Source organism: Wickerhamomyces anomalus (genome assembly GCF_001661255.1).
Source record: "Wickerhamomyces anomalus NRRL Y-366-8 unplaced genomic scaffold WICANscaffold_5, whole genome shotgun sequence".
Classification (NCBI taxonomy): Eukaryota; Fungi; Ascomycota; class Saccharomycetes; order Phaffomycetales; family Wickerhamomycetaceae; genus Hansenula; species Hansenula anomala.
In genome coordinates, this window is record NW_017567114.1 from 1,448,383 (window position 1) to 1,473,815 (window position 25,433).

The 25,433-nt window shown below is 33.5% G+C and overlaps 13 protein-coding genes and 1 non-coding gene across 14 annotated transcripts; 5 read left to right on the plus strand and 9 right to left on the minus strand.

Moving 5' to 3' along the window:
• Positions 1-156: 156 nt before the first annotated feature.
• Positions 157-1,856, plus strand: YSC84 (Ysc84p; the record flags this gene model as incomplete). The annotated part of the gene is made up of 2 exons (XM_019182225.1): positions 157-203; positions 590-1,856. 2 exons carry the CDS (start codon positions 157-159, stop codon positions 1,854-1,856), a joined length of 1,314 nt encoding a protein of 437 aa, XP_019037728.1.
• A 789-nt stretch (positions 1,857-2,645) lies between these two features.
• MIP6 (Mip6p) lies at positions 2,646-4,685 on the minus strand (the record flags this gene model as incomplete). The annotated part of the gene is made up of 4 exons (XM_019180798.2): positions 2,646-2,898; positions 3,193-3,639; positions 3,706-4,003; positions 4,145-4,685. Coding segments are annotated over 4 exons (1,539 nt in total), but the record flags the coding sequence as incomplete, so codon positions are not given.
• A 916-nt stretch (positions 4,686-5,601) lies between these two features.
• On the minus strand, positions 5,602-7,734 carry WICANDRAFT_33524 (uncharacterized protein; the record flags this gene model as incomplete). Its single annotated transcript, XM_019182082.1, has 1 exon — positions 5,602-7,734. One exon carries the CDS (start codon positions 7,732-7,734, stop codon positions 5,602-5,604), a length of 2,133 nt encoding a protein of 710 aa, XP_019037730.1.
• A 1,210-nt stretch (positions 7,735-8,944) lies between these two features.
• WICANDRAFT_t109 lies at positions 8,945-9,056 on the plus strand. Its single transcript has one exon. It is a non-coding gene; the product is annotated as a tRNA-Lys (tRNA).
• A 282-nt stretch (positions 9,057-9,338) lies between these two features.
• WICANDRAFT_70437 (ESCRT-II subunit protein VPS36) lies at positions 9,339-11,277 on the plus strand (the record flags this gene model as incomplete). The annotated part of the gene is made up of 1 exon (XM_019184205.1): positions 9,339-11,277. The coding sequence occupies one exon, from the start codon at positions 9,339-9,341 to the stop codon at positions 11,217-11,219; it is 1,881 nt and encodes a 626-aa protein (XP_019037731.1). The 3' UTR covers positions 11,220-11,277.
• Positions 11,278-11,320: 43 nt separating this feature from the next.
• Positions 11,321-12,376, minus strand: HYM1 (Hym1p; the record flags this gene model as incomplete). Its single annotated transcript, XM_019182074.1, has 1 exon — positions 11,321-12,376. One exon carries the CDS (start codon positions 12,374-12,376, stop codon positions 11,321-11,323), a length of 1,056 nt encoding a protein of 351 aa, XP_019037732.1.
• Positions 12,377-12,687: 311 nt separating this feature from the next.
• BAT1 (branched-chain-amino-acid transaminase BAT1) lies at positions 12,688-13,854 on the minus strand (the record flags this gene model as incomplete). The annotated part of the gene is made up of 1 exon (XM_019185105.1): positions 12,688-13,854. The coding sequence occupies one exon, from the start codon at positions 13,852-13,854 to the stop codon at positions 12,688-12,690; it is 1,167 nt and encodes a 388-aa protein (XP_019037733.1).
• Positions 13,855-14,320: 466 nt separating this feature from the next.
• On the plus strand, positions 14,321-15,001 carry FAU1 (5-formyltetrahydrofolate cyclo-ligase; the record flags this gene model as incomplete). The annotated part of the gene is made up of 1 exon (XM_019185106.1): positions 14,321-15,001. The coding sequence occupies one exon, from the start codon at positions 14,321-14,323 to the stop codon at positions 14,999-15,001; it is 681 nt and encodes a 226-aa protein (XP_019037734.1).
• Positions 15,002-15,036: 35 nt separating this feature from the next.
• On the minus strand, positions 15,037-15,888 carry FMP10 (Fmp10p; the record flags this gene model as incomplete). Its single annotated transcript, XM_019183781.1, has 1 exon — positions 15,037-15,888. The coding sequence occupies one exon, from the start codon at positions 15,886-15,888 to the stop codon at positions 15,037-15,039; it is 852 nt and encodes a 283-aa protein (XP_019037735.1).
• Positions 15,889-16,130: 242 nt separating this feature from the next.
• On the plus strand, positions 16,131-17,588 carry SET5 (S-adenosylmethionine-dependent methyltransferase; the record flags this gene model as incomplete). The annotated part of the gene is made up of 1 exon (XM_019185904.1): positions 16,131-17,588. One exon carries the CDS (start codon positions 16,131-16,133, stop codon positions 17,586-17,588), a length of 1,458 nt encoding a protein of 485 aa, XP_019037736.1.
• Positions 17,589-17,832: 244 nt separating this feature from the next.
• Positions 17,833-19,239, minus strand: SKN7 (kinase-regulated stress-responsive transcription factor SKN7; the record flags this gene model as incomplete). The annotated part of the gene is made up of 1 exon (XM_019182083.1): positions 17,833-19,239. The coding sequence occupies one exon, from the start codon at positions 19,237-19,239 to the stop codon at positions 17,833-17,835; it is 1,407 nt and encodes a 468-aa protein (XP_019037737.1).
• A 1,234-nt stretch (positions 19,240-20,473) lies between these two features.
• On the minus strand, positions 20,474-22,711 carry SCH9 (serine/threonine protein kinase SCH9; the record flags this gene model as incomplete). Its single annotated transcript, XM_019182156.1, has 2 exons — positions 20,474-22,346; positions 22,434-22,711. 2 exons carry the CDS (start codon positions 22,709-22,711, stop codon positions 20,474-20,476), a joined length of 2,151 nt encoding a protein of 716 aa, XP_019037738.1.
• A 588-nt stretch (positions 22,712-23,299) lies between these two features.
• On the minus strand, positions 23,300-24,165 carry WICANDRAFT_96591 (uncharacterized protein; the record flags this gene model as incomplete). The annotated part of the gene is made up of 1 exon (XM_019186519.1): positions 23,300-24,165. A coding segment is annotated over exon 1 (328 nt), but the record flags the coding sequence as incomplete, so codon positions are not given.
• A 147-nt stretch (positions 24,166-24,312) lies between these two features.
• Positions 24,313-25,338, minus strand: WICANDRAFT_85536 (ketopantoate reductase family protein; the record flags this gene model as incomplete). Its single annotated transcript, XM_019185905.1, has 1 exon — positions 24,313-25,338. The coding sequence occupies one exon, from the start codon at positions 25,336-25,338 to the stop codon at positions 24,313-24,315; it is 1,026 nt and encodes a 341-aa protein (XP_019037740.1).
• Positions 25,339-25,433: the final 95 nt, after the last annotated feature.

A 25,433-nucleotide genomic window follows, 5' to 3' on the forward strand; every position in this document is an offset into this window, starting at 1 on the left:
CAAAGTAGCTCCCAAGAAAAGAACGCATTCGCGAAATACCATTCGCGAATTTCCCGTTTTTTTTGTCCAAGGGCTTCTTTTGGAGTTGATTTAGCTACTTTTCATTTCGTTATAGGCTGTTTCCCAAAGACAACGACAATTACGACAGTGTGCAAAATGGGTATCAACAATCCTGTTCCTAGAAGTTTGAAGAACGAGACAAAGTGAGTATTGCTGAGAGATGGAAAACAATGGGTTCAATGTGACGGTTTGAGTCGTTGGATGGTGATTTGGCACAACCCCTCGATAACGAGAGAACAAATTGGCCTTTGAAGAACTTGAAACCACGGAAAACAAGTGGCAAAGAACAAATCAATGGAACACTCTGATCATCTCGACTAGACTCAAAATGACCTTGCTCATAAACATTTATTGTGCAAATTATGGGTGAATCAGCTAATTAAGGATCATCATCATGTCTCGTTCGGGTTGTTCATTGTTGCCGACATGTCCATGGTGAGATGAATTGCCAACGAACTCAACCATCAATTGACACTGAACCAATCATTTTATTCGAGGATCATGAATACTAATACAATCGCTTCTATAGGAAAGCTGCAAAGATTCTTGCAAGTTTTATCAAACCAAACCAAATGCTTGGTGTTGACCAAGTTATCCCACCAGATATCTTACAAAATGCTAAAGGTTTAGCCATAATAACAGTATTGAAAGCTGGGTTCTTATTCTCAGGTAGAGCTGGGTCAGGTGTCATCGTGGCTCGTTTGCCTGATGGTTCGTGGTCTCCTCCCTCTGCAATTGTCACTGCTGGTGCTGGTGTGGGTGGTCAAGTTGGTGCTGAATTGACCGATTTCGTCTTTATCTTGAATACAAAGGAAGCTGTCAATTCTTTTGCCCAAGCTGGATCAATCACATTGGGTGGTAACATTTCTGTTGCTGCAGGTCCTTTAGGTAGAAATGCAGAAGCTGGTGGTACTGCTTCTTTGAAATCAGTTGCTGCTATTTTCTCTTATTCTAAAACTAAAGGTTTATATGCCGGTGTCTCATTGGAAGGTTCAGCCATTGTGGAGAGAAGAGAAGCAAATAGAAAATTCTATGGTAACAATTGTAAAGCTAGACAAATTTTGGCTGGTAGAGTGGAGCCTCCAGCTGCTTGTGAATCATTATTTAGAGTTTTAGAATCTAAAGCTTTCAACAAGAGAAGAGACTACTATGAAGATGATGATTACTATGATGATATTCCAGATTTCAACTCTGAATCCTCGGATTCATTAGAAAGTGGTAGTAGAAGATCTTATCAAAGAGGTGGTGCTTTTGCTAGAACTGGAGGATCATCGAGAAGAACAGCAACAAGGTATTCCGATGATGATTATTCTGATGATGATGGTGACTATTATAACAGAGGAAGCTCGAGACTAGGCGCGAGTGGGAATGGTTCAAGATCGAAAACTGCTCATAAAAGTTCCTCCTGGGAAGATGATGTTTATGATCGTTACGATTCTCCAAAATCAAGAAATAAGTCATATGGTAGCGATGATGACAGCATTGATGATTTGAATCGTCGCTTCCAAAAATCTCATTTTGAATCTAGTTATTCTGATAAACCTTCAAGACCAAGATCTGAAAAACCAAACTTTGGTGGTGCAAGCACGTCCAGATCTTCTGCTCCTTCTCAACCAAGAGGTTCAAAAGCCATTGCACTGTTTTCATTTGATGGTGAGCAATCAGGTGATTTACCGTTTAGAAAAGGGGATGTGATTCAAATAGTGAAGAAATCAGATTCAACTGATGATTGGTGGACTGGTAGAGTGAATGGTAAAGAAGGTATTTTCCCGGCAAATTATGTTGAACTAGCTTGAAAAAGAAAATCAATGTGCCATAATACTTGCATATAGAATGACTCGTTATATATTGAGTTTTTTGAGAATGGAAAATAAAGTCGTTTTACTATATAGCTCAATCCCTCTAGGAGACAAAGGTTTGTGTTTTTGTTTTGTTTTGTTATTTTTCTTTCATTTGTTATTGATCTGTTGATTCAATCAGCTGTGTATAATATATCTGTATCATTTCATTTATGTATTGAGAAAAGTTATTCTTCAGCCAAAGAGCTATCTGGTCTAATATATTAATATATGAAGACAGACTACAACGAGTCCTGTAATATAACTCCCTATTATTCAAAATCTCAAAAACGACTAAGGCTAAAGAACTGTAGTACTGTTTGTTTGGACCAATTAGGATTTTATCAGATATTCATTGTTAACGTCGCATTAATGTTCACGACAACATTGATATTATTATATATCGATAATTAGATTAAGCTACTCCCAACATCAAAGATATTCACAAGCGCTCGTGTCACCACTACATCCATAATTATAATATTGTCAATTTTATAACGTCTCACTAATAATATACACAACGGTTAATATGATCACCTAATTAACACGAAATGTGACACCCCATAATCCACCATAGGATAATAACACCATCATGAAAAATTAACGCAGGAACATTCAACCACTTGAAAGATCTTTTTTTCTCTTTTTTAATGTTTTATACTTTTTTAATTTCTTTTATAAATAGTTTTTTCAATTCTGTAAGTACTCAATTCTTAGCCAGTTGTTCTTTTCAGATAAAAGCGATACTCATCTCTCAAATCCAAATAATTTAATTGCACCAATTAATCTCTCTTTAAAGATATTTGAAAACTCTGGATTCTTTTCAAATCCACTGACCGACTCTTTAACAGAATCAATATTGTTATCCCATAAGGTAACAACCAAGTAGTTTAAGATTTTTTTCAAATTACGAGGTCTTGTAGCTGAAGGATATTTCAAGAAATCAATGTAACGCAAAGATATCTTTTCAAGATCAGACAAGAGTTGCTCATTTGATTCACTTTCAATCCCAGTTGTATATAAATCCAGATAACTCAATGGTGAATTTGCTTGTTTGGATAAAATATAAGCAGAATTAACATCCAAGGATCTTTCATTAACAGAAGAAGAGTTAGAGATTGGAACTAACTTATATTGCTTACCATTAATATTGTGAATGATAGGTGCTTGAGAAGTAGCTGGACTTGTAATATTTGTTGATCCTGATGGAATTGATGGTAGCAGAGATTGAACTGAGTTTATTGAGCTCAGACTTGGAATAAAATAGTTATTCATTGCAACTGGAGGTGGTGACATTGGACCATCAATAAATTGGGGATGATGAGGATGGTGTCCTATAGGATGGAAATTTGTCGATGGAAGATGTGGGATGCTTTTTGATTCATGTTGTTCACTTACTTTGGTGAATGGTACAGTGGCATTATTACTATTAGCACGTACAGCCTTTGTTTCATGAGATGAAGGTGTAGCATCATTGTTATCCAGCTTATCGAGACTTGTTTTTAACACTAAGCCATACAAGGTAACACCATTTAATTTTTGATGAATAGCTTTTGCATCTGAATAATTTTCAAACTCAATGTAATTCCCTTTATGTCCTCTATTAAATGAAAATTTAGTAGCTTGCCCTTCCAATTTATACTGTCTCAAGAATAGCTTGAAAAAATTTTCATTAACTGACTCATGTAAGTTATAAATGTAAAGTTTTGTAGTGGGTTTCACTTGTTTAGAGGCTGAGAAACTTTCAGTTCTCACTTCTGTGGTAGTTGGGATTGGAGATGTTGAGTTAGATTCATTGGATGCCAACTTTGATTGACGTTCCGCTTTCTTCAATGCTTTGACACATGTAATTTTTCTGCCCTTGTAGGTAATTTTATGACAAGTTGCAACTGCATTGACAGCACTTGAATGATCTTTAAAAGTAACAAAACACCAAGAGGATTTGAAATCTGTCACACTTTCTTTATAGATTTCAGTGATTGTACCATATGGACTAAATAGATCATTAATTTCTTCTTCAGTAACATTGAAAGGTAAACCCTTGACATAAATTTGTGTAAATTTTTGGTCGTTTAGCTCAGTAGTTTTCAAAGAAATGACTGATCCTAAGGTATGATTGGTGCTTGTATGTAATGAAGCCGCAGCAGGGACTGAATTCTCTGTATGAACAATTGATTTTAATGATCCTTGATCACTCATATTTTCTCTTTGTGACAAGTTGATAGGTTTATATTTGTTCCCAGAACCATTTTGATTGAGACTCTCATGATCATATTCACTCGTAGCTGAACTAAAATTTCTCATGGATTTAGGAATATGGATTGAACAATGAAGTTTTGAACCGTCAACAACACGAGAATTATAAGTTTTAACAAATTTTTCTGCCGTGTCTTTATCTTTGAAAGAAATGAACCCTTGTCTTTTACCCAGCTCAAGTTTACAAGATAAAACTGTACCAAAATGCTTAAATTTTTCATAAAATCCACGCAAAGTCAATTTGTCATTATTCAAGTTTGAAACAAAAACATTTGCACTCATAAAAGATTTATTTTTACCCTTCATATAAGGCATGATTCTAATCTCTTTATTTGAAACTTTTGTATAGTTCAAATCTTCAATTGCACGTTGAGCGTCATTTTCATCAGAGAAATTGACATAACCATATCCTAGTGATTGTTTTGTAGATGGCGAACAACAGAGTTTAACAGATAAAAGTGATTTATAACCTGAAAAGAGTTTTTTCAACGCAACTTCAGAAACACATGAGTCCAAGTCACCAACGTAAAGTGTTGTAGTTGAAAGGTTTGAGTTTAATGGTTGCTTTGATTCAGTATAATTTTCAACTTTTAATTGGTCCAATGTATCTGTAACAGAAGACGTATTACCGTTTGAATTAGAAGAGCCAGGGACACTTGTTGAAGTTGTTGTTGTAGTAGTTGTTGAGTTAAATGAAACATTTGGTGTTTTTTTCAACATTTGTAGACTATTAGGATCAATATTGTTCAAACCAATAATGGAAGGAGCATTTGGTAACATTTTCAAAGATTGGGAAGTTTCATTAATGTTCATCTTTTTGAAATCATTGAACAATTCACTCATCCTGTCTCTTGATGCATTGAATGAAATAGAACTTAGGATTGAGCTTTCATTTGTTGACTTTGGAAACTTGGAAGTCTTTGAACTGTTTAAAACTTTTTGTTTGTTGTCGTTAATATTTTCTTTCATCATGGTGGAAATGATGTGTTTGATAATAGTTGTTTGTGGTGATACACGAAGGATAAAGGAAGAGTAGAGCAGGCCGGTATCATCTTGATTTATACCAGTTCTCCAACCAACTCATCTTTGTGGCAATTCCCATGCATTTCAGTGTTTTTGGTTCAAGTTGTTAAAAGTTTCTTGACACAAAACTGAAATCGATAAAAAACCACATTCGCGAATTTTATAATTTCGTTTACCGAAAACGGAACGCTCCCGCATCGGGATTATTACACGAAGAAATGACAGATCTATACAAATGCCATGTTAATGTAATTGTAATCAAACAAAAAAACACAATATCTATTACAAAATCTTTTTTTCCTCACTAACTAATTAAAAAAACAATCTATGCTTATTTTTTTCTTTCTTTTCTTTTCCTTTTATATCGTTTATCATCTAGTTATCAAACAACAAAACTTTTTTCTTCTTTTGTTCATAGCATTGATTAAACACTCAAGATATCTCTACCAAACAAACCTCTCTTCAACCAATCCAAGAATAACAACACTCTGACTCTTAAACTAACAGATTGGGCAAAATAAGTACCTCTCCACAAATACATGGCAACTAAACCACCAACAAATGAATAACCTGGTAAATCGAAAACAGCAGAATTACCAATATAAGCTAATGAACCAAGATGTTTATATTGGAATGGTTTAGAGACAGCATCATCAATATCACCATCCAATATATCATTAACAGTTAAAGAAGCTGAGGATTTTGCCAATTTTGACAATTTTTTACCAAGATATTTACCTTGTTGATGAGCTCTTTGAGCAGTGGCTGGTAATGAAGTGATTCTTGAATCAATATCTTTTAACAAATCAGCAATTTGGTTGAAATATAAATGACCGGTTTGATGGACATCATATCTTGGAACTAATTCATTCAAGAAATTCAAAGCTTCAGAAGCTTGTGGATGTTTTTTGGAAATTTCTTCACCCAATTCAAAAATTTCTGAATAATTCAATTTCAAATGTTTAATATCTTCATCAGTTATAATTTCATTTGAGCTTATATGTTTTAAATGTTTATCAACAATATATTTACGAACATATTCGACAGTATGATCAGCCAAATCAGTTCTAACAGTAGAACAATCACCAATAGCATAAACATCACCTAATGGAGCTCCATAAACTCTTAAATGAGCATCAGTTTCAATGGCTCTTTTATTTCTTTGAGAGTTATGTAAAGTCGAAACAATTTCTTTAGCCAAAGGATTTTGAGCAACACCAGTGGACCATAAACATAAACCAAATGGTAAACTTTTCAATTCTTTTTCACCAGTTGTTTCATTAACTTGATTGAAAATAACTTCATCAGGTAAAACCTTAACAACTCTTGAATTTGTCAAGACGTCAATAGTTTCTTTTCTAAATCTTTCAGTTGCATATTCAGAGATTCTTTCATCATAAGTATTCAAGATATTTGATCTTGATTGGATAACATGAACACTTAATTCTTGTCTCAAGATATTTGGATAAGATTTTGGTAAATCTTCATTTAATAAATCATAAATTTCAGCAGCAAATTCAACACCAGTTGGACCACCACCACAAACAACAAAACTTAATAATTTTTTACGTTCTTCATCAGAAGTTGTTGGTAAACAAGCTTTTTCCAAAAGATAAGTAATTTTTTTCTTTATAGAAACGGCATCTTCAGCAGTTTTCAATTGATTACAATATTCTAAACCTTCAACACCATGAGTATTTGAATTTGAACCAACTGCAACAACTAATTTATCATAAGGAACATAAAATTCTTGCTTTTCACCAGTTAGTTTATCAAATTGGTGAACTTTGACCAATTTATCACTAAATTCCACTTTATCAGCAAAAGCTTCTAAATAATGACCATCAAGATTATTAACAATTTTTCTAATACTTTCAATTAAAGTTTTAACTTCCAAAGTACCAGTAGCGGCAGAAGGTAATAAAGGAGTGAATAAGAAATAATTTGTTGGAGAGATAACAGTAACATCATAATCACTATGACTTAAATTTTTCAAAACAGCAACAGAACCCCAACCGGAACCTAAAACAACCAATTTTGGTCTATAACGTAAATGTTCCTTTTCCGGGGTATCATAATCATCCAAATTATATTTCAAAACTGGTAAATTTTCAGGACCACCTTTATTTGGGTTTAATGCAAGGGTATTGATTTTGATGTTATCTGGAATTTCATCTGGATGATAGGTTGTTGCATCATAGATGAAAAATCCCAAGATCAAAGTTCCAATAGTTGTTGTACCTAAACCAACGGCAATGATTGAATATTTAACTAGTTTACCAAATCTTGTATCATTTAAAAAAGTTTTAGATTTTGGAATTGTTTTAGGGAATTCCAATTCAGAATATTTCAAATGAGTTGCAGATGAGAAAAATCTTGAAGATTTTGAAGTTTTAAGTAAACCATTTGAAGTGAATAATGGTTTAATTGAAGCATTCTTATATATTTGAGAATTTGCTTGGGTATGAATTGACTTAATGAATGTATTTGTATTCTTCTTCAATAACCCATTACTGACAGCAATCAAATGAGACAATTGTTTTTTGGGAACAAGCATCTTCAAGATTGATAACCAATGAGATCAACAACAGCAAATGCTAGAGAATATAGTGTAATGATTGATAAGTGTATTTAGTGAATTGAAAAGATGTTGTTGTTGATGTGTAAACTGAATTAAGGATACACAGCAATATTTTGGGCACCAGAATCAGACACAATTGACGGGGGAAGCAAAGAGACGGCCTTGAGCTCCAGCAAATCAAGAGAAGGGGAATTTGGGGGACTGGATGGGATGGAATTGAATTGTCTTGAAGACTTCCTTGATCTTTTGAATTAATGGCCGTGAATACCGTGAAGCAGATTGTTTGATGAGGTTGTAAAGGTTTTCGATGTGTAAATTTTTATAAATTCGAAGTTCGGATTTGTTCCGACATTTTTGGGAAGGGCCACGGGCGATGAGCTCAGGCCAGGGGCAGACAGTGAAATTAGGCGGGTAGGCAGAGGGAGCGTAGGCAGGGCGTGGGCAGGAGGGTCTGTCTAGAGAGAAGCCCACTAGGCAGGCCAATGGGCAGACAGGCCAATGAAGTAGAATGGAATAGCTTGAGTAGCTTGAATTAACGAGAGGCTATTGTCTATGGGCTGTCGCAGTCCGTGTGCCTATGTCGTTGTTTCGCCAGTCGAAGAAAAGGCTTTTGATCAGATCTGAAAGATCAAGTTGACACAAATTTCAACACGATCCAGGGCCTTCAAACGGTGCAAAAGAGAGAGGAAGAAAGAAGAGCATAATCAGATGATGAATGGCGAGTAGATGTATCTAAATCAGCTTTATCGTGCTAAAACAACTCTTTCTCTTCGTCTCTTAATCTCATCTTCTCTCTTTCTTTCAGACGTACAACCATGTACAATCAAGCCTGTACACCCAGTAATGGAGCTCTGTAATCCAGCGACCAATTGGAAAAAGATTTCAAGATTGTAACCAGTCATGGAATACAACTTGAGTAGCTAGGTTGGATTCAAGGTTGACGAATGATAGCTCTCATCCAAAAGGTTGTCGTTTATGAAATCGGTGATGTTTTGATCAATTCCTTCTGAATTTTTGTTTAGTTCAAGGTTTGAATCTAAATATTTAGACATGCGAAACGACTCCCAATAAGGAAAGTGCTCTCTGAATACGGTAGTTTGACCGTCATTTTTATGCCAATTTTCGGTAGTGTACATACCAAACTAGCTACATCAGGCAATCCGCTAAATTTACAAATCAGAACTCGTCCTTGTTAGCTCAGTTGGTAGAGCGTTCGGCTTTTACAGTCAAACTAGGGAAAAACCATTTCTTAGCGGAAGTTAACCGAAATGTCGGGGGTTCGAGCCCCCCATGAGGAGTTCTATTTTTTTGCCATTTTTTTTAGACCCGCGAGACGCTTTTTCCAGTGTTTTTTTGAATAAATTAAGAAATATACTATACTTCTTTCGTCTGTAGTTATATCTACTCCAAAATTCCATCTATTAGCTGTTTTATGGCAATTAATGATGAAAAATTTCATGGAAATCAAATTTTATGTGTTCGCGAAATTCGGTGATTGTTGATTTTTTGAATTTTGACCAAAAAACAGCCAAAACAAAATATGTGATTGTTTATGTTTCACACGATGAACGCCTTGCGAAATGGGCCAATTACCTTACTGGCATTCTGTTGAACTATCTGCTGGTGCAAGACCCATACTACGGGAAAAAGAGGTTGACGTTTTGGTGGAAAATTCAATTGGGCTATATCAAGGGAAATCAAAAATATTGAATAGACAAAATGGTCGTATTTATATGACATCTCAAAGATTAATTTACATTGATAATGAAGATTCCAAGAAATATTCTGTCGCTATTGAACTTGCAGATATTGCTAATATTGATTATACTCCAAAGTTTCTAAAATCGTCTGCAAAGATTACAATATTCTTTAAAAAATTAAAGAAACAGAAAGCAAAGAAAATTACAAATCAATCTATAAGAACAACTACATGGATTTGTCCCATTTGTACATTTCCCAATAGTGTTCAAACAAATATCAATCCTAACAATACAGAATATTTACCAGTTTGTGAAACTTGTGGTATAAAATCAACAAGTGAAATCATACAAGATGCATTAAATTCCAGCAAATTGAAAGAACCTACAACACCACATAAACCATTAGCACCAAAGCAAATAGCATGTCCAACCTGTACATTTTTAAACCATCCATCCTTAAGGAACTGTGAACTATGTGGAACAAATTTACCTTCAAATCAAGAAAATGATGATGAAGTTTCAAATGTTGATGAATTACAATTATTTGATGATAGAATTGAAATAAGGACTGAATCAAATGATGGGCTAGAAGAATCAAAATCACCATTCATTAAATTAAGTTTCCATAAATCTGGTGATAAATTTTTCCATAATAAATTGAATGAAAATTTAGAGAAATTTAATTGGGATCTTGTATTAAATTCAGGAAATGTTAATAAAGATTCTACAAAAGTGTTGAATAATGACAATCAGGATATAATCCAACCCCAAAGTAGTGGATCTACATTAGGGTTTGGAATTCATAGTCTTGCCAAACAACAAGAGTTGAAAACTTTTAAAAATGAACAAATTATAAATTCATCATTAGATGATTTACAGGCTTTATTGAATAAGGCAAATGAAATTTTAGAATTAACCGAATCATTCAAGAAATTATCAAATACAGATAATAACTTACATCAACGATCGCTAACTACAATTAATCAAGTTACAAAAGATTTATTATATGATTCAAATAATGAATCTCAAAAAAAATTATATTTACAAGAGATTTCAAGACAATTGTCTGATTTTTTAATTAATGATTCAGTTTTAGAACAACAAGGTGGTATTGTTACATTATTAGATCTTTATGCATTATTTAATAGAGGAAGAATTGGTATAAATTTGATATCACCTGAAGAATTATTTAAAAGTTGTGAGTTTTTCAAAAGTTTAAAATTACCTTTAATTTTGAAAAGAATCAATAATGTATTAGTTGTTCAAGACTTAAAATTTGGGTTTGAAGATGGTAAATTAATTGAAGACATTAAAATTTTTATCAAAAATTTTGGAGATGAAGATCAATTTGATTTTAAATTTGCAAATATCTTGAAAATCAGTGATGCTTTCAATTGGTCCATTACAATTACGGAGGAAGTTTTGAAAATTGGTTTAAACCTTGGGGAATTAGTTGTTGATCAACAAATTTCTGGTAAATTTTATTATTTGAACGAATTTAAACAATTGGATTCATTCAATGAAAATAGGTATGAAGAAACCGAAATTCAAGCCAATATTGATGATGATGGTTCTAATAATGATCAATTGATTGAAAAAAGTGATAATAAAGCATCAAATACATTCATCTTCCCAGAAGCACCAAACCTTCAACCATACCCAGAGGCATCAACTCAAAGCATTGGACAGAACGATTCTGTAAAGTCAAGTACAAACCATAAATCGAAATCATTGCTTCAATTAGAGGGACTACAATTCTAGTATAAACTAATCATAAACCTTGTTGAACCCCAAATATATAATAAAATGCATATTTTTCATATCCCAAATATATTAACACAACCGTTAATACTGCCTTGATCTCATGAATTATTTATATTATTCAAATTAACACTTGAAGATGATGTAGTACTAACTATTCTTGGTAAATCTTGGATTTGTTGAATAACAAATTCTTTCTCTTCATTGAAATTTGGATCATCTTTTTTATCATTAAAATTAAAATTTTCAAGAAATATCAACAGTTTATCTCTATTTTTAATCAATATATCAGATATAGCTTTTGTCTTTTTAGGATTGGCAACAAACACTTTGAAAACATTAAAACTTTCCAATTGTAAATTTTTGGATTTATCACTTAATGAAATCATTATTAATTTTAAATTTTCAGGATTATTAACATATTCCATCATGAATTTATTATTTTGTCTTGTTAAAATCAACTGAGATAGTAATTTTATTGATTGTCTTCTTGTTACATAGTTATTTGAACTTATTAATTTGTTGATATGAATGATAAAATCAGTTGAAAATGAATTAAACCATTCGGAAACCAATTTTTTATGAATTGTGAAAAGATCATTCAAAGTTTGGAAAGAATCAGTCATATTTTCAAAAGTACCTCTTTGACTAAATTCAAAATATTTCCAAACAATTGGTTCATATAGTATAATTTTTGTTAATGTTTCAATTTTTAAACAATGTCTTAATATTGAACCTGTAATTAAACAAATTTCTGGGATCTCAGGACCTTTTAGTAAAAGATTCAATATTTTAGGTTTACTTATTAGATAATCCACTGTTGGAGATCTATTACCAATTTGACGCCGTAGTAATGTTGTAAATAAAGTGGATACATCTTTTCTTGAATCAAATTCCAAATGTTGCAAGTTTAAAACCAGGTAGTATAAAAGATCCGTTTCATATACTTCTTGTGCCAATTGAGCAATCTGGTCAGGCTGAGGATCATTATCTTCATCACCGTGTAGTATGATTTTGATTTGAGTCAAATAACGAGCAATTTCATCTTGAATCTTTCGTTTATCACTAGTTGTTGTGTCAATTTTGACAACTTGTTCGTTTAAAGCCCTGACCAAGTCAGGAGGAGTCTTGGGGTTTCTCTTGAATAGGAATGCCATTGTGAACTCAACAGTACCAGATTATAAAGTCCACACCAGCACCAGCCTTTTGCAATTACTCTTGATTCGATTTCAGCCCGAATCAAAAGTTTTTGTGGTTTCAATTCAAAACATGAAAACTCTTCGCGAATCGTGTTTTTTGCGCTTTTGGAAAATGAAAACAAGAATTCGCGAATCTATAAGCAAAAAATTGGTTAAAATTTCTACAATTTTGACTTATTTCATTTTACTTTCATTTTACTTTCATTTTAATCTCATTTTAATCTCATTTATTTCATTTTACTCTATAAAACTAACCCCCAAAACATCCCTCATGACAAATCAGCAACAACACGACTCCAGTTCTTGTATTCCTCATCACCATATTGAATCTTTGCAATCCATTGAGCAACATCATTAGTCAATTGACCAAATTGTTCACCTGGCAATAATGGAACTTGGATATCTTCACCTTCGAACCCGATGGCCTTGATTGGAGAAACAACAGCTGCGGTACCTGAACCGAAAGCCTCCACCAATTCACCTTTAGCAGCTCTATCTCTAATTTCATAAATAGAATAATAACGTTCAGAAACAGCCCATTCATTTGGATCTAATCTTTCTCTAGCCAATTCCAAAATGGAATCTCTAGTGACACCTTCCAAAATAGTACCATCTAATGGAGCAGTGACCAATTCTTTTTTACCAGTGGTGGAATCTTTGAAAACAAAGAAAACATTCATGGTACCAACTTCAGTAACATATTTCTCTTCACCAAATAGCCATAGATTTTGTTGATAACCTCTTGAAGCAGCCTCTAATTGTGGTTTAATACATGGGGCATAATTAGCCCCCAATTTCTTATCACCGACACCACCTGGCCATGCTCTAACAGCATAATCAGTAGCTTCCAATTTAACAGCTTTGAACCCAGTAGAATAATAAGGCCCCACTGGTGAAGTAATGACGAATAATAGAGCATCTGATGGAATACCAACACCTAAACCTGCAGTGGTACCGATTAAAGTAGGTCTGATATATAATGAATAACCTTTATCCTTTGGAACTAAATGTTTATCTATTTTAATCAATTCTCCAATAGCTTTAATCAATTCTTCCGAGTCAAAAGTTGGTAAGACAATTCTATCAGCAGATTTATTCATTCTAACCATATTCTTATCAGGTCTAAACATTCTAATTTGGTCATTTGAATCTCTATAAGCTTTTAAACCTTCAAATAATTCAAAAGCATAATGGAAAACACATGAAGAAGGGTCCATTTGGAAAGGTCCATAAGGAACAATTTCTGGAGCATCCCAACCTTTTTCATTATTCCATTTAACTGTCAACATATGATCAGTAAAAGTTTGACCAAATACTAATTTATCATTTGGTAAAGGAGTTTTAGGATTTGGGTTTTTGGTAACTTTCAATTTTGAAGCATCTAACTTAGCTAGATTTGCAGCCTTTGAGCTGGTGTGTAGTGCAGATGAAGACATCTTTAGCAGTGATTTGTTGAAAAAGGATTTCATCTAGGAGAGGAAATTCCAATACTATTTTATACAATTTGTTATGGTACTCCACTTGCAAGTTGATTGATCGAAATCTATGACTCGAATTTTTTTTTTTCAGCTTTTTTTCTTTTTGGGCCGTGAACTGGGAAATTCGTAGCGCTGGCAAGCCTGAACCCGGTAAATGGCGGCAAATGGTGGGAGGCTAGGCAGGGCCAGCCCAGAGAATATGAGAGCTAGGCAGAGATCTAGGCAGAGATCTAGGCAGGGAGTTTAGGCAGGGAGTTTAGGCAGAGACAGCCTAGGCGAAGCGCTACCGGTGGGCAAGATCGCCGACGTCGGATCAATTTACAAAACGCATTCGCGATCGAGATTCCAAGCTTTAAGCAGCCCCGAGTATTAATCACAATATTAATGAAAACATCACCAATTGAAACCACCAAATTCATCGATAATGTCACAATTAAATGCTCAAACACTAGCCATTGTTGCCGGGAAGAAGCTTCTAAGGAAGCAGATCATGTCCAAATTGAGCTCTTTACCTAAAAATGTCATACAGGCACAATCACTTGAATCATTCAATATACTGAAAAATACCAAAATATTCAAGGAAGCCAAATCAATTGGTGTGTTTATGAGTATGGATACTGAAATCAAAACTTCTTATATTTTGAAAGAAGCCTTTGATTGTGGCAAAGATGTATATCTTCCTCGGATAGAGACTCAATCACAAGATCAGATAACATTATACAAAAATGGACCACACTATGTAATGTTTTACCAAATGGATAACTATAACAGTTGTATAAATCTTCCTCAAGTTGGTAAATATAAGCTACAAGAACCATCGGGTGGGGTTTGCTTATTGAACGATCATCCATATGGTGATAAAGGTTTAGATTTATTAATCATGCCAGGTGTTGCATTCACTAGTGATTTGAATAGATTGGGACATGGTGGTGGGTTTTACGATGATTTCCTGAAAAGATACAAGGATACGTATGGCAAACATCCGTTCTTATTAGGAATTGGACTAGGTGATCAATTAGTTGATGAAATCCCAACAGATATTCATGATGAAAAATTAGATGGGTTGATTATAAGGGATAAACTCTACGGTAATGATTCACTATAAATATTGTTTTTCTGCTATATAAATAATATCATCGTTCATTTGAATAAACCAGTTCTTTTTTCAAATGTTCCTGAGCCTTTAACTAATAATTTCCCATCTAGTGTTTCAATTCTACCATCCACTTTCTCCCCATCATCTTTACATCTAACAACAAGGAAACTATTAGCAACGGTTGGGAATTTGTATTGTAATTCAATGTTTTTAGTTTTGATTTTATCAGGAAAATAATTCTCCAAAGGATCTAATCCAAAGCTAAAGGTTGAAGTTCTTTTCAAAATTTCATCCAATATCGTGGCCAATATACCACCATGCACTAAGAAGGGATATCCACAAAGCTTCTCACCAACATGGTATATTGAAACTGATTCCTTTTTAGACTTGTTGAAAAATAAAATCGGTTTAATAGCAAACCCACCAGGAGTTGATAATGTTCCACTAGTTATTAATTGATTTAAGGTATTTGAATCAACATAGTTCCAAGCTCTAACAGGTTCATAGTTTGGGTCTGCACACAGCTCTTTGTAAATTGGTAATTTCTCCAACTCTTTCTCCAAGCTTGCTTTAAACTCTTCAGCTTCAGGCGTATTTGGTTTTGGTAGTTTTTCACTGATTAAGAATTTAGCAATTGAGCTGATTGGTAAATACTGAGCAGTGGCAACCCCAAGGATCAATGCAGTAATATAAAATGGGATATTTGACGAATATTTCTTACCATCATTCTTATTGTTATTATCATTACCTTTTCCACTTTCCCCAGGCGTAATCACATTTGGATTGATTGAGGCATTTGTTGAGTTGAAACGCACAGATTTCGAGCCAATTCTTCTAAACAAAGCACCAGAACAGCCACCACTAATCTTTAAACTCTTCACACTTCTTAAAAACATCTTTTTTATCCCTTTTCTACCCTTTGAAATTGTATTTGAATCTCAGTTTTCCCATTAAAACCACTTTGAATTTTGATCATTTGCAAATTCGCGAATTTGACCCACAAATCGCGAAAACGAAAAATTTCGTGGCCGTAGCGAATATTATTTTTTTTTCCGAAAACTCATCGAATCGAATCGATATAGAAAATTTCACTTTAATCAAATTCAATCTAAAACAATCCAATTCATATATCTACAAAATGTCTGTGCCCAATATTGAAATCCTCACCATCAATGATAAGTCTCCAGAAGAAATTTCAACAGAACCAGTGGTTCCTCATGAACGTCAAATCGTTGATAATGTCATCAAATTATGGAAAGAAGATTCTGCAAATGAAGATCTAGGTGTCTCAAAATTACATGCTTTAGTTAAAGAAAACAATCCAAATTGGTCTTTAAGTGAAAAAAGATTGAAAACAGTTTTGAAAAGCTTCAATTTATTAAACAGTGCTCAACAATTCACTTATGCCAATGAAATCACATCTAAAGAAACTCCGAATTTAACACTTCCCAAAAATGTTCGTTTACAATTCACTAAGAATAGAGGGAAAGGTCTTTATTCAACAAACTCTTTGAAAGAAGGTGAATTAATTTGGGAAGAGAAAACTCCACTATTTTTCATTCCACCATTGGATAGATTAAATATCATTGCAAACTCAAAAGCTTGTACTTATTGTGGTTCTTTAATATCTACAAACAATTCTTCAAGATCTGTTTTGAAAGGTTTGGACTGTAATGTTTGTAAAGATGTTTGGTGTTCACAATTTTGTAAAAAGACTGACAAGATTCATCAGTTATTAAAACATAATGTTTATCATGATGATACAACCAAGAAATCAAGTAAAAAGCAAATAATATCTTCAAATTGGATCAAATATGAAACTTTTTGTCATGATAACAAATGGAATGCTGCTTTTGCCGTGGGATTAATTCATGCTTATTGTATAAATGATAAATCAGGTGTGCTTTCAAAACAATTTGATGCAATGGCTAAAGTTAGACAAGATATTAGATATAAGGCTATTGATTCTTCAGGTATTGGGGCAAGTTTTGATAATAGTAATAATGGCGGTGGTGCTCTTTTCGTTAAAGAACAACAAGTGTCATTATGGAAACAAGGTCATGAAATGTTTAATTCTATTTTCCCATTAAATCAAGTTTCATATGAAGAATATCTAACTTTTTTGGGTACTTATAACATCAATAACATTGATAGTTCTTTGTTCTTGATCCAATCACACTTAAACCATAATTGTGATCCAAATGTCCGTGTTGTGTTTGGTGATAAGAAAACGGATGGTATTAAAGTTTATGCTAAAAGAGAAATAAGGGCAAATGAAGAATTAACGACAAGTTATGTTAATCCTTCACATTCATTAAACCAAAGATTAAGAGAACTAAGGGTCAATTGGGGGTTCATTTGTAATTGTAACAAGTGTAAAGCAGATGCTAAATCGATCCAGAGAAAAAAATCCAATGAAACTGCTTCATCAAATACCAAAATGGAGATTAAAAAAATGTTGGTTGAAAACCATGATGGTAAGGAATTTGAAATTGAATCTCCAAATGATCTTGAAGCAAATACTGGTGATAGGTCAAGAAGAAAATCCGTTAGATTTGATGAAAAAGTCATTGCAGTTAATAATAATGAGAAATGATATGACTAGCCATGTGTATTTTAATTTTTTGTCTCTTGTTCTACTATTTAGTTCAATCTCAAATTATAATACATCATCATTTTTTTTATTATAGTGTATATAATCAAAAGTAGAACAAACAGCTCAAAATATAAGGTAAAAAATTAGAATGGAAAAACGGACAGACTCCAGTATATCATTATAACACAAACAAACACCCATGATCATCATCAGTAAAAAAAAGAGAAAAAATCAAAAAGTTTCTTCATACTTTTTGTTTTTTGTTTATATGATCATTTTCATTAGGACTAACAGAATTTGAAATTGAACCTCCATGAGAAACATTTGGATCAACTTGAGCTTGAGGAGGTGGTGGTGGTACTGAACCTTGCTGTTGATATAATAATGGAACTCTTTTACTTAAATATTTCTGCAACATTGAATACAAATCATTCTTTGTAAAAGGTTTGGCCAATATATCACTCATTCCGTGTCGTAAATAAGTAACTAAATCATTGGTATCAATATTACCAGTCATTGCAATGATTGGAGTTTCATTATCAAAGTTTCTAACAATTGAGGTTGCAGTGGCACCATCTAAATTAGGCATCACGATATCCATCAGCACAATATCATATCTTGAAGTTTCTAATGCCGATATTGCTGTTAACCCATCAGTAACAACTTCCACTGTACATCCATATTTAACCAAAAATTTCTGACACAATTGAATACAGACATTATCATCCTCCACTAATAAAACATGGAATCCAGGTTTCAAAGGAGATTGTAATTGTTGAGATTCTGGTCTTGAATCCTGTGCTTGAGGTTGTGGGGGTTGAGGTTGTGCAGGCAAAGGCTGTTGGTTTGGTTGAGGAGGTAGTTGTTGTAAGCCTTGTGGGGATCCTTGTGAGTTTGAAGAACGATGTAATGAAGGTTGATGAGCTTGTTGTGGTTGTGGTTGTTGAATCATCATTTGAACTTTTGGTTGTTGTGGTTGTGGTTGTGGAGCTTGCTGTTGAATCATTGGTGAATCTATTGGAGGCAAGTCTAATTGAGGTAATTTAATACCGTTAGAAGCAAGACAATTGACCAGTGTATTTATACTTCTAAAATAACGATCATTTGTGTTTTTCAATGTTATTATAGATTCAATCACATTAGTGTATTTAGAATTCATCACTTTCAATTCATCAAACAATATTTTTTGGTCGTGAGTTAATTTAGAAACTGTATCTTCTAATTTTATTATGGTTTCTTGAGCTGTATCTTCATTTGATCTCTTTTGTGCTGGACCTTTTCTTTTAATAGTTTCTAAAGCTTCACGATCATGTCTTCTAAAATCAGGATGTTTAAACTCCCAAGCACCTTCTCCATATTCATTCAATTGTTTTTCTTCGTTGGATAATTTGACTTTATGGAAATCATATTTATTCAATTGACGAACAAAACTTGCAAAATTAGAATGTTTAAAATGTTTTGGTAAGATGACTTTTGTAAATTCATTAGTATCCAGCACAACAAATGAATCACCTTTTGAAGTCCACCTCACAATTTGATCATATGAGTTGTCTTCAAGCATCAAAAACAGTTTTTTAACGAAATCAGTAGATCCAGATGTTGTTGATGAAGCATTTGTTAAAGGAATCCCCAATGAAGCATTCAAACTCATGTTCCCAGAACCATTATTATTCAGACCTTCAGGCTCAGCAGAAGCACTCATCGCAAACCCGTCTTCAGATTTCACTTTTGGAGCCATTTTTTTGTGTTCTTTTAAGTCTTCTTTGTTGTGTTATTCTCTAATTAATATGAAACAGTGAGCAACAGCAGTATAGTAGTAATGAAATAATTTCCTTATTATATGAGTCCCACTAAAAGCATAATCCAGTGGTTAATGTTCTCTAATTTGGAAAACGAAGCTACTTTTAATATGATCACCAGCTACTCAACAACAAATTTGGTTGGTTTTAATGATGAATGTAATTAATCCCCAGTTGAATCAGGCTATGATTGATGCGACTTGTAGTACAAATCAGACAAGAGTGTAGTATAAGGTGCTCTTTGAATATTCCTCAGCAAGTGCCCGATATAGCTCTTGTAGAAGTGTTCCTCTGTGATTGATAATTGATGTTATAATTTGCAACTAGTGACACTTTCTTCAATCGTCTTCTTTTCTTGTCTCATTCTGAAATGTTCGTTTTTTTTTTGTTTTTAATTTTAGGTATTGTTCTGAAAAAAACTTCGCCTTTTTTTCGCTACGGCCAGTCCAAAAATTCGCGGGAAAGCGCAATTTGGCAGTAAAAAAAACCGCAAAACTTTGGCGCTTTTAGTTTATGCCGTTTTGGGTTGATAGTATAAAAATATCAATATAAGTTCAAAGTTAATGATATTATCATATACTTATAGTTTAAACCAATTTAGCCATTGGTATACACTCGCTCTAGCTACCCACTTTACTGCTAAAAACTTCCAAGGATCACGGGCTTTGGAAAGTCTTAGCCTCCAGAAACTCTACTAGTACAACTGCAACAAAAGCTTAACTGAAATGTAAATATATTTATAATTAAACCATCATAACACCTAGCAACTAAAATCTATAATAAAATGGAACATTAACACAATATTGCTCACTCATAATTGTAAATACCTTTAAGTTTACTCTAATATGTGAAAATAATTGTACAAAAGAATCTCGGTCACATAGACCTCAAATAAAAAAAAATGATTGACAGAAGGGAAAAGTCTAGTAAATAAAACAAGAATAGCAGAAACACCATGCTTCTTAACCTCAATAAAAAAAACAATGTTTAAAGTCAAATATGTCTAAAAAAAGTACTAATAATAATAATGATAATGAAATGCCAAATAATAATTTTCTTCTCTTCTCTTCATCTTTATAACCACCATCACAGATCAAATTGGCCATTAACAAATTGATCATCCATCTCATGATCACCATCGTTATCAACAAAGTTATCTTCATTTGGTTCTTCTTCATCTTCAATAACATCTTCAGTAGGTGGTAAATGTGGATTACCAGGAATAAATGAACCAAATTCACGGAAACTAGCTTGTTGAGCTCTTTTAGTATGGAAATCTTCCATTGTGGATTCATCAACAAATGTAAAACCTTTAAAATTAGCTTGAACTCCTGGACTTAATGGTGTTGATGCTAAATGGAATTGTTTATTAATTAATGATGCACTTGTATTAGTGAATTCTGGATCGAAATTTGATGTATCAGTTTCTGATGATAAATGTGGTTTGAAAGGAGGTGGTATCTTCTTTTGCTTTAAAGCTTCCCAATCAACATCTTGGAAAAATGGATGAGCTTTTAATTCACGTGCATCATTTTGTGAACCTAATCTATGTCTTGGATTTCTATTTAATAATCCTTTAACAAATGAACGACCTTCTGGACTTAAAACTTCTTTTGGGAAACGAACTTTACCAAATGCAATGTTTTTATACATTTGTTGAGTATTTTCAGCATAAAATGGAGACCAACCACAACACATTTCAAAAATTAAAACACCTAATGACCAAAAATCAACCATTTTAGTATATCCAGCTTCATCTAATAAAACTTCTGGAGCTAAATATTCAGTGGTACCACAAAATGTATTTGTTGTGTCACCTGTTGATAAATCAGCTTTTGATAATCCAAAATCACATAATGCAATATGACCATTAGCATCCAACAAAATGTTTTCAGGTTTTAAATCTCTGTAAACAATACCATTGTCATGTAAATGTTCTAGTGAAAGAACCAATTCTGCAATGTAAAATCTAGCACGTTCCTCACTAAATCTTCCTTCTTTTTGTAAATGCCAAAATAATTCACCACCACTCATATAATCAGTAACAAGATATAAATCAGTTGGAGTTTGAAATGAAAATTTTAATCCCACAATGAATGGAGATGAAGCACCAGCAGTTCTAACAAGAATATTACGTTCACCAATAGTATGAGCAATTTCCTTTTTACGAACAATAACTTTTTTAGACAACACCTTCATAGCATAGATACGATCAGTATCTAATTTTCTAACTTGGAAAACTTGTCCAAATGTACCTTTACCCAACAATCTCAACATTTCAAAATCTTCAGGTCCATAATGTCTTTTTCTTGTTATTGAATAATCCCAACTAACTTTGATTTCACCTTCAATATTTTCACCATCAACTCTTGAATTTAATTTAAACCATTCAATGTTTTTATGATTTGATAGTGTAGTTGGTCTTAATCTAACATGACCTAAAAATGTTTCATCAGAATCATAGACTGAAATGTCCAATTCTGAATGAGATCCAATAACATCAAATATTGTTTCATGATGCCATACGGGATTTGAACTATTTGGTAATGATGATTCATCTTGATTTGAATGAGTTGTATTATTATTAGAGTTGTTTGGTTGTTGATATCTTTGTCTATTTAAAAATTGGGATGATGATTGTCTTGAATATAATGGTCTTTTACTAGTAGCTGCAGGAATTGATTTATCTCTTTTATGGCCTCCATTTGAGTTCCCCACTGAAGCTGGGTGATTATCAACACTTTCAGGTCCATGTGTAATAAATTCTGAGCTTTCAAAAGTACAAACAACATATGGTTGAGCATTTGCATTTTTAGTGAGCAGATTTTTAGCTTCAATTATGGTAACTTTTAATTTACCTCTTGGAATATTTGAATTTGGAGTTCCATCATCTGAAATGGTGGAAGGTAAAATTGGCTTAGGATTTGCTGATGATTCATTATTTCCTGCACTTGTTGAACTTGGAGAATTTGGAGCTGGACTAATGGTGGATCCTGTGGAATTGCCATTTGATCTTATTTGGTTGTTATTTGTAGCCACTTGAGACAACACTTCTTGTGGTTGATATTGATTAGGTTTTGCTGTAGTTCCATAAACAAATGAGTTATCACTCAATGCAGTTGTAGGATTAGAAGTTTGTTGGAAATTTGGGAATAAAGTTCCTGATGAGGACATTGAAGGTTGTTGATGATGAAGTTTCTCATCTTGTTGCGTTTGGTCCACAGGTGGAGTTGGACTATTCAAAGATTGACTTCTTTCATTGGATACTGCAGCATTCTTGTGAAACCCACCAAATCCAAACAATGACTTTGCAAAATCAACCATCTCTATGTTGATTATATATTGATAAGGGAGCAAAAAACAAACAAAACTTTCTTTGATACTAGGACTAAACTAATAAATTGACTTGATAATAGGTTTCGACTAGCTTTTTAATGAATTCTATCAACACTAAGTTAGTAACAGTTCTTTTTTTGCTTGAAATTGAGCCCATAAAAGAGAGATGATTTCTAATACATAAGCGAATCGCCTATGATGGCACTAAATCATATAGTAGAGCTTGCAAAGTGATACTCACATACTCAGAGGCACAGAATGAGAAGGAGTGGTAGTTCAGAGCTGAAACAACGTGTTCTTTAATAGTGAACTTGTGCTGAAAGTCTGTGGAATGGGTTTGGGATTGGTTGTAGTGTAATGGAGTGCAAATGGGTTATCGCTGATTGTTTTTTTAATGGCCAATTATTTTTTTTTTTTTAATTTTCTTGTAAAAAAGAAAACTGAAAAAAAAAAGGAAAAACAGCTGCCAAAACGGCTAAAGTTACCCTGAGCCTGATGTGAATATGAGCGGAAATAGCTTGAAACAAGCTATAAATTGAATTAATTGAGTGGTGAATCGTTCTAATTGGCTATGAGTTTGATATATCTCTACTTTTAAGCGTCTTAAAAGATTGGTTTCATGATGTTTTAAGGCCCGTTTTGAAGTTCTCATCAATCTTTCCACTTACAAATATCTCCGAATCTACTGGCCCTTTAATAAAATTATCATCCATTGATGAAGAAATAAATAGAGTATGTCGATAAATAAATAGAGTGTAATAAATAAGTTAATAAATAGAATAAATAGTTCATGGCTTCAAGGCAACCTCACCAAGTCTTTCCTTGGCCTCTGACAATGGTCTTCTTCTAACAGCTTCCCAAAGACCTTGCTTCTCCCCTTCATTGTACTCTTTATGTAACAATTGATTCTCTAATCCCCCACGGGCCTTGTAAGCATTGTTTTCACGGTCACCAATCGTATTACCAGCCCAATGGGTGATTCCACAAAGTAAACCAACTCCTAACCCAGTTCCAACTGATTTACCCAAGCTCTTGGTGAATGATCCTAAAACAGCACCAGCTAAAGCACCGGCTAAATAATCATTGATTGAATCATTTTGTTCTCTTAGATTAGAAATTGAGCAATAACTAAATTGATATGTAGTGACAACTGCAGTAATGGCACCCCACAATTTACCAGACTTTGTGAAAACAGCCATTGCACCTCTTCCATCTCTTGCCAATGAGTTCTGGGTGGCTGCAGTCAACGCACCAATGGCAAAAGAGTAATAAAATGCATTCTTGGTCAAAGTAGATGTTTCTAATGGGGTATATTTATGAGTGCTGAAAGCGATGAAAGGGTACTTGATAGGGGCCCTTTGGCTGGCTTCTGGAGTGATTGCTTGTTCCTCTTCAGCCATTCTTGTAATCACAGGAAAGAACAAAGAAGATTATGAGTTTTCCTTTGATTGTTACAATTTGAATTGTTGAAGGTTGTGTTTTTTTATTTGAAGCCCCTTGGAAAAATCAGAATCATTTTCGCGAATTTTACTCACCCGGTGATATATGGCAGAATACAAATTATATCAGAAGAGACTTTTTTATTCGAGTTAACTATACACTTTATCATTAATTGGTCTTTTAGCAGGAAGAGAGATTAGACCCTGGCCTTCTTTCAATTTAAATTGAACAACTTTCAACAATTCGTACAAGATTTTCAATGTTGGAGCTGAAACTTTCAATTCATCTGCAACAACTAATAAATTACCCAAGATGACTTCCAATTCAATTGGGTTCCCCTTTTTCACATCAACTCTCATTGAAGGTTCAAACCAATCACCATCATCACTGTGAACAACCAAATTTATCACATCTCCAGGTAATTCAACACCATCTGCCTTTGCAATTGAGATAACTTCCTTCATTGCAGGAATTGAAATAGCTTCCAACCCACCTGATAGTTCCAAACGACCAGTATCAACACCAGTCAATGCGGCGACTGTGTTTAATGAGGCATTATAGACCAATTTTCTATATCTATACCATTTAGCATCTGGGAAATAAGTACATGTGTTTTTATCATTCTTGTAAATAGAAATGAAATCTTTAGTGACAGCTTCTTGATGTTCTTTGGATAAATTTGGGTTTTCAAAATAACTAATCAATGTTTTGTCATTTTGAGTTTGAGTTATAACACCATGATGATTGTGTGATCCAATGTGTGAAACACCAGATATAACAACGTTTTGAGGATATTTTTTAATAAATGGTCTACCAATATCAAATCCATTTTGAATTAAAACAATAGTGGTCTTTTTTGGTGTGACAACAGGCTCAATCAGTTCTTCAATTTTTGTTATATCTGGAAGGTTCTTTGTTGTGACAATAACATAATCGTAAATATTGGAAGAACCATCCTGTTTAGCAGCTTCGACATTTGGATAAATGTTCTGTGGTTTCCAGCCTTTGATCTCACCATAATCACAAGAATTCAAATCCCAACCTGATTCAATAACTTTTGAGTAATCACGACGAACCACGACTGAGAGATTGGCCTTACCAACATAGTCTATACCATAGGCAACAATTGTACCGACACCACCAGTACCAATCAACAGAACATTGGATTTAGTCATTTTTTATTATATTAAGACTTAAGCTTCCAGCATAATAAATTAAGTATCCAGGGGGCACTTTTTGTATCTTTTATAAGAGCCATAACCACAGTGGA